This window comes from Opisthorchis viverrini (assembly GCF_000715545.1).
Source record: "Opisthorchis viverrini unplaced genomic scaffold opera_v5_214, whole genome shotgun sequence".
Classification (NCBI taxonomy): domain Eukaryota; kingdom Metazoa; phylum Platyhelminthes; class Trematoda; order Opisthorchiida; family Opisthorchiidae; genus Opisthorchis; species Opisthorchis viverrini.
The window spans coordinates 668,489-677,017 of record NW_008751869.1 but is presented as its reverse complement, the minus strand read 5'-3'; the positions used below and the strand labels follow the sequence as shown (position 1 = coordinate 677,017).

At 46.9% G+C, this 8,529-nt stretch overlaps 1 protein-coding gene across 1 annotated transcript in view; it reads left to right on the top strand.

The window, feature by feature from the left end:
• Positions 1–1,938: 1,938 nt before the first annotated feature.
• Positions 1,939–8,529, top strand: part of T265_08342 (hypothetical protein) — a gene marked incomplete at both ends in the record, with an annotated part of 30,865 nt that continues 24,274 nt past the window's right edge. Inside the window, 2 exons of the mRNA XM_009174110.1 lie at positions 1,939–2,018; positions 7,605–8,095. Coding sequence (XP_009172374.1) covers positions 7,975–8,095 — 121 coding nt within the window. The remainder of the gene's footprint in view (positions 2,019–7,604; positions 8,096–8,529) is intronic.

The following is an 8,529-nucleotide window of genomic DNA, read 5'->3' as shown; positions in this document are numbered from 1 at the left end:
GAACGACAGCCACTGACCGACAAGAACAAAACGGACCCGGGAAACTTGGGCAAAAGCCTCGATTCTGTGTATCAATCCGTGAATCCGTGAATGATCTTTCCGTCACCTAGCACCACCAACATTTAGAAGGCTTAGTGTCACTCTTGTACGACCAGGCTTGGAATATCGGCACAGTGATTTATTTCTGCACCGAGGGCGATATAAACCAAATCGAATATTTCCACACAGAAGCCACCTATTCAAAGGATGTGTTGGAAGGACAAAAAAGGGACCGATTTTTTACTCGTTGCTTATTTTCCCAGAGCCACCACCAAGTCAGATAGAATCTATTGAGATTCTGTCTCGTCCTCACCCGTGACACAAGCACCCAACCGCTCATTGAACTACCGATGCCAAACCACTATTCACGAGAGGTAACCGCTTCAAGGCACACAAGCACGGCAGATGAAAGATGTTGACGAATCCCCGACATTCACGTCGGGTCATCACCCTCAAGAACCCTGTCGGTTGAGACGATAAGCGAGAAGAACGAAGGTGTAACAAAGCACAAGCCCAGGTAAGCTTCCGAAAGTGATGTGACCCTGAAGTCTCTCTTTTTTCACGGATTCACGGATTGATACACAGAATCGAGGCTTTTGCCCAAGTTTCCCGGGTCCGTTTTGTTCTTGTCGGTCAGTGGCTGTCGTTCACCTGAAAGGCACAAGTGAAAAAAGGGTGTAGCACTGCTCTTTATGTTCTCAGCGCGGGGCAGTATGCTCGCCAGCGCGAGGATTCGCATAAATAAATGTCTAATAGTGCTTTAAATTGGGTTCGAGAAGGAGCGTGTACAACCGTCGGAGGAAGGTCATTCCACGCAGCTACTACCCGAAATGAAAAAAAGTTTTGTCTAACGGATGTGTGTGCCCTGAGCTTGAAGATTTTCTTACTATGTCCCCGCCGGGTGTTTGCTGGGTCAACGGTAAAAAACCTGTTTGCCAAGCTTTGTTCAAACAGGGCGTAGGTAAGAATTAGGTCCCCTCGGAGGCGACGGTACTCCAGGGGAAAGAGATCAAGCGTCGCGAGACGCGTTTCGTAGTCCACGGACTTGAGGCCGGCAACCATTCTCGTGGCGGCCCGCTGGACACGCTCAATGAGGGTAACGTCTTTCGTACGTCCTGAGTAGACAACTTGGTTGGCGTACTCCAGGAGCGGTCTGACGTAGGCCCCATAGAGTATTTGGAAGTCCATGCGAGTAATGCGGGAGAAGGTACGTTGGATCATCCGTAAAACGGCGAATGCCTTTTGGGCCGATTTCTCATGGTGTAGTGCGAAGGACAAGTTTGAGGAGACCCAGATGCCTAAATCTTTTTTGGCATCTATCCTCATGATGTTTTCTGGTCCCTTTTCACCATGCATAACAAAGGCATTCGCTGAATCCCCTCCAAACGACACATGGACGCACTTTTCATCATTCAGAGGAAGGTGCCAAGTCCAACGACCACTGCTTGGCAGCTCTACATCCATTTGGATGGCGCTGGCATTGGAACTCCAGGATTTCAAGTCGTCCGCAAAAAGTGAACATGGACTCTCAAGAACGTCTGGGAGGTCGTTGACGTAGATCAGAAACAGGAGTGGTCCCAAGACGGAGCCTTGAGGAACTCCAATGGAGACCGGCGCTGGAGAGGAATATGTTGAGCCTATTCTCACTCGGAATGACCTGTCTGATAGGAACGCTTGATGCAATGGCAACTCGTGTCGGCGAGACGACGAACTTTGAAGGTTATACCAAAAAGTGCATGACTTGAGACGGACATTTTTATGCATTGCAGTGATCACAAAACTTTAACAAGGTTAGGCCGTATCTTCGTATTTGGGTCAGAAATTCTGAGCTTAATGCCTCGATCCTGATTGGCCCATGCTCTGAACCGTCACGGTCTGACAGCATGGTCCGTGGCCGGCTCACCGTGCACGCGTCCAGTCGGCGGCGTGCTCGGTTCCCGTGACCATTGTGTCTTCGGACAAAGAATTAAGGACGACGGGTAAGCAATCTTAAATTGATACTTCGCATTTTGAAAGTGCAAAGAAACACTGGAACGTGGACCCGTCTCTATAAAGATCACCACCGATGGATCATTTTTTAGAGCACGTTGAGGAACACAAGAGGTTGGGGGAAACGAGTTGTCAAGGCATCTCAGAAGTTTTCCCCCCAGAAAGTACCACCCGCACTTATTGTGGAAAGAGATTGAATCCAAACTCCGAGGCTTTTGCGTCAGTTTCGCCATCAATAGATACACGGGAATGTCTTCTATTGGGAAGGATGTTGGTATCTGATGTAGCGTAGGTGGCCGTCGGATTTTTGAAACAGCTGATTGATTTGATTGCTAACGTTTCATCACCCACCGAGGTGCATTGTTAGGGAGCGTAGTGTAGGGTAGCAATGAGTCGGTAGTCAGGTGTTCTACGCAAACTACGAAACGGCAATATACATCAAAGCATGCTTTCATCTGATGTCACGTCACCGTTCATTTGAATCAAGCAAAACCCCACCAGAGAATCAATAAGAGAGCTGCTTCGGAATGATCCTAACACGACAGGAACTATCCAAGCTACTGAACATAGATGCATACTTTGGCTTATATGGACAAATATGCCAACAGCTGAAAAAGACTCCAATGGGATCTCCAATATCAATATTTATCGCTGAGGCGGTAATGCAAAGATCAGAGCGCGCGGTACTGTTAATCCTCAATCGTCGATCCGCTACGTAGACGACAGTCTTGTCATAATGAAATGAGATTCAGAACAGAATGCGCGTGCACCACCCAACACAACGTTTAAGGATACCATGTTCACAATCGAACTGAGGAGGAACAGTCTATTATCATTCGTAGGCGTTAACGAAAAAAGGATGGGACTCTGAAAATCTGTGTAATCTACACAGACACCCAGATAGAAAATTTAGACAGTGACCATCCAATAAACCACAAGAAGGGCTACGTTCAGTCCCTACTCAAGCGGGCGGAGACAATTCAGCACTACTAAAGAAGCAAGGAAAGCATCCGTTCAGGTAATTCCAGCACAATGGGTTATGATGGAATTCATCAAGAGGGTCTTAACGACAGCAGCAGGAACAAGCGACCAGATGATGATTACACCTTATATCAGGAACGTATCTGAAATCTGGCGGATTATTAACTCAGAACGGAATCCTCGTAGCCCACAAACCGAATACCATTGCACGGAAACTGATTTCAAGATCAAAGAAAAACCAAGACAAAACCAAAAAAGCAGCGTATTATACCAAATCAAATTTGTGTTTTTTAATCAGCGGATCTGAAGCTGACGACCATCTTCGTATCAGTTAGTTGGAGACGCTCTACAAGGGTTAACGTATTCAAGAGATGGCTGATGTAGGATCCACAGGGTGTCTGTGATTCCATGCGAGTGTTACATAAGAAAGTGCTGTGTCAAACAAAAAATAACGATATCCTTACGAGCCCGACCTCTGCCTCTAGAATTCCCCTGTCTGGGCAGTGAAGCATCAGTGCCAACACTGGTGTTGCTGTCATTGATGATGATGATGATGTCTGGGCTTAAGCAACCTGGCAGTATCACTGCACCCATGCCTCCTTCGGGTGGCATGCTAGTTAGGCACCGAAAGGATGCTACAGCTGAAGCTGACATGGGCAGAAGGCGTGCACCATCTCAAGCTGAAGTAAAAGAACAGAAGGGAGATCTACAGGTGTCTTGCCCGAGGGGGCGAGATGGCTCATTGGTTAGCGCGAATTTACTGGTTGAAAGGCCCGTGGTTCGAACCCGACCCCTGCGTTTCGACTTTCCCTGTCTGGGCTTGGGTAACTTTGCAGTATCCAGTCCTCATGCCTCTTTATGATGGCGTGGCAGTTAGGCACCGAGGGGGTTCTAGCTGAACGATTATCATTATTATCCCGAGTGATCAGCGTGTAGTGATCTTTATAGAGTCAGCTATTAATGACATGAATGATGGGGTTCTTCTTGCTGCGGATCTTATCCTGAACTATATATCCACCTCGCAACCTTGACCTACAACCATGACCTACCTCGCAACCTAGTCACTTGACTTAACGAAGCTTCTGTGTTGAAAGCGAAACGTTGCCCAGCAATATTACCACCGATTGCAAACTTTTCATCTTATCCTGAACTATATATCCACCTCGCAACCTTGACCTACAACCATGACCTACCTCGCAACCTAGTCACTTGACTTAACGAAGCTTCTGTGTTGAAAGCGAAACGTTGCCCAGCAATATTACCACCGATTGTTACCAAACTTTTCCGAGGATATATCCACCTTTTTCAACCAAGAGGAAGGCATTAAAGTAAGTATGGCTTTGAAGCAACCGAGGCCGCTCAGTGCTGTACTGTGATCCTCAAAGGGACGTTAGCCTGTTTTGTCCAGAGCATCTCGCATCTGTCGACAGTCCTATCGCGTACTAGAGGATCTCAGTCTAGATCACAGTAGGAAGCTGAAGACCATCGTGGAGGAATTAAAAGTGCTCAGACAATCACGGGAGGTGACACCGTAAATTTTTCTGTGGTAAGGAGGTGGGAGGCACAGCGGTGGGCCACCGTTTTCTCAGTTCTGCGGCCTAGGAAGAAAGGATGCTGCTAACGCAGACGACTTGCTGTCAATAATGATCATGATGACTGGTAGGATCGGCAGACTAAAATTCATTAAATATTCTTGAACCCTGGAAGTTTTTCCATAGCTCAGTCTCAGACCAGCCGAGAAGATATAGCAAGAAAAACGACTACCTTGTACTTGCTTACCTGAATGCCTCCTTTGTCGACTGGTCCTCACTAAAATCATTGTCATCCGATGACCCGTTTGACTAACTTTCTAGATACCATACTAGGTTGCAACGTCATTCAGCATCCTCAAGATGAAGAGATCGAAGATAATCGTTCAGCTGTAGAACCCTTTAGGTGCCTACTTGCCATGCCAACGGAAGGAGGCACGAGGGCTCGGATACTGCCAGGTTCCCAAACCCAGACAGGAGCAGTCGAGATGCTGAGATTGGATTCGAATCACGGACCCCCCGGCCCGTGAGCTAGCGTCCTAACCACTGAGCTGTCTTGAACCCAAGAACCTTTCATAGAGGACCATCAATGCACTGTATCTGGTGCTAACTCTGCTACCTGGAGATATAGAGGATAATACGGACGGAGAACATGGTGTGATGTAGCTCTACCTGATCTGAATAGGCCCTTGCGAAATATTTGGGGAACATACATCGACAATCTGATGGTCGAAGCATCAGTGTTGAGTTGGGCTCAACTGAACAGCTCTGATCGAACCGAATGCGATGTGTTCTCTTCGACGCCTACGGATTTATGCGATAGATTTATCCCATTCAGTCACATGCGGTTTACATGCCAGCGGACCGCTTTTGATTCGCAGTAAGCTGGGATACCTTTAAATTGTTCAGCTGGCAAAAGGACTTAAATGTCGAACTGAGCGTAACATACACTTCTATGAGGTGACAAAAACACCACGAGTTTTGATACAATTTGACAGTCTAATCAATTCTCTGACCAAGAACACTTCTCCTGCATACGACTAATGACGAACGCATTAAAAGCTGCTCTACCCGTACACCACAGAATACATGCTAGTAGATAATAAGAAACAGGATAATCGTTCAGCCGTAACACCGTTTTAGTGCCTAGCTGCCATGTCACCCGAAGGAAACGCGAGAACTGCGATACTGCCAGGCTGCCCAAGCCTAGACAGGCGAAGTTGAGATGCAGAGCTCGGGTTCGAACCACGGACCTTCCGGTCATTAAATTCGCGCTCTAACCACTCGCATATGGTGATTTCAAAACGGAGACCATGCATATTTTTTTTGCGACGATAAACGATCCTGGACGCTCAGTTTCCCTCAAAGGAACTTGTGGGGATACTCCAGCGCTAGAGCAGTCCGTATTTGGCTGATTAACTGTCTCTTAGAGCTGGAGGAATTAGCCGCACATATCTAACACCTGGTGCCGTCCTGCCGCAAGCACTCTGAGTTACTTACACCTCCAAGCAATCTAGAAAGAAACATACAACACCAAAGCCACTGACATCGGTCATCCGCCCTTCCTCGCGGTGTCTCTAGCCAAGAGCAGGAGGGATCACGGGGACCGCGTCCTACACCCAAGTTTATAATCTCTTTGCTGTATCGTGGGTGGCCATCTATTGGTTACGCCTGCCCTGAGCCTGCCAGACTACGCGATAGGGAAAAGACAGAACTGGGGAAACGGCTGTATTGTCAAGACAAAACATACAGAGCGTTTGTGTAAATTTATAGGATGACTAATTGGCCAAATACGGTCGATCACTTGTTCGTTCTGTACAGCCAGGTGTTCCGGTCGTGAACAGTCTCAGGGCCACTACGCTGGTCGTATGTTGCTAAGCCGTGTTTGGTGAGAACCTTCAACTCACCTACTTTCCGGACGTGACCTTGGGGATACGTCACTCTCTGCACATGTGCTTTTTCTTCTGTATGGGCGCGTCCTGACACTCTTACAGCCTTCTGGACGAGATGGGTCAGTAGTTAGTGCGCGAGTTTACTGGCCACGAGGTCCGTGGTTCGAACCCGACCTCTGCACCTCGATAGCACCTGTCTAGACTTGGGCATTATCCCAGTCCTCATGCTTCCTTTGGGTGGCATGGCAGCTAGGCACCGAAAGGGTGCTACAGCTGAACGAATATTTCACTATTTTTACACCGTTCTACCAAGCTATACGTTGTACATATTCCGGTCCGCGCCATTCTGGATGCACAGAGAACAACAGTTGATGGTCGATCTTTCTCCATGCGCAGCACGCGGCTGACATTGTCATGGTCAATTGTTAGGTGATCGTAGTGTGTAGTTTTCAAGACCAACTTTTTACGAACCTCCTGAAGAAAGCACCATTTTGCTTTCACCACTTTATGTCAAAGAACAGTACGACTTTAACCGCAGACCGCCTCGTAATAGGACTTCTTGCTCGTTATTCTCCATCGGAGTGCTGCCTGGCTAGTTTGCCTGGTATGATTGAACCATGTTCCAGCCAGTGTAACGCGGAAGGTCATCGCGGCATTGTGGGCCGACCACCACCACAAGGTGATAGCTTTAGTAGGTCAGGACGTTCACCACCAATCAACTCGTAGCAACTGGTCTGCAGTTGACTGACTTAGCTAATGTGACTTCGTTTACAGTTGTCACGGTGGATACTACTGATAAGGCATGCGAGTAAATCTGTCCTGCGTCTATTGAAAAGTTAGGTTTTTTCCGAAACTTGTGGGATTGCTTTGTAGCATTTGTTTACATTTGAGTAATAGTCAACAAATATATCCAGGAAAGTTCAGGAAGACGCGTTCGAGAAGAAGATGGATATTCAGTTTTTATAAACAAGATGCATATGAGGGTTTTGCTCCCCTGTCCATTAGTCACTGTTAAGTTCGTGTTTGCTAATAAACAACTCCACAGCGAAGGTCTTCTTCCTTTCACAGCAACAGTGACCAACATAGCGGGGGAGAGTTTCAACCAACCAAACCTATCCACCCTTATGTTCTTCAATGTAAACTGTTATTTACGGAATCGTCTCCTTTGTTTCAGCTACCGTACATCTACCTGATTTTTTATGTTCTAATTCCGATCAGCTCGTTTTTCATCCATTTCAAATGCGATGAACAATACTGTCAAATCTATGGAGTATAGCACATCTCCACTCATTCGTAATGGGAAGCGCGATCAAAGACGAACGGCACATGACTGGGAGGAGGAAAAAAATCGTGCCAAGGATTTTTTCGACGATGGGACCATGTCTTTCTTTTGGTAATGAGATATTCTGTTTTTTCATAGCCTACTTGTCTTATAGGAACGCACACACTGGCCTTTGTTTGTTGGGATTTGCATCGGTGCTCTTGTATGTCGCAGTTTTTGAGAATACCACATTCAGCTCCGAGTACAATTTGAAACGGTAGGGATGCCCTATTTTGCCCCCTATGTTCATACATTCTTCAGAGGTCTAACAGCCATGATACTTGTCTTCGTACTGTTCGGGGTCGTTCACACTCCCGACGGTCCATTCCGTCGCCCACATCCTGGTGAGTTGTATTATGTGTATTGTTACTACCTGGAGGAAGCGTTTACTTTTCCGAAGGAAAAGTGCAGTTCTCTTCAACCAACACTTATTGCTTCAGTCCCTCAACCCTTTGAATACATGGTTGGCTCCATTTACGCAGTTTACACCTATCTGATCAGGACGAGTACATGGACCGGAAAGCTTTAATCACACTCGGAGAGTTACTTGAAGGAAGTTTACAGATATCGACTCCTTTGCGAAGGGGTTCACTGAAATACACTCCAAGAGACTACCTAGAGGTCCTGTTCTCTGGATTTTGGTCTCCCTTAGCGGAAGAGGGCGATAGAACGTTACTGAATTTGAGACATTGTCTCATTGTTGGAGGTTTCCAACCACTTGTTTTGTGCTTTTTTGCTGTCCAGCCTTTTTAGTCTCGCACATCAGCGGATGTTTATA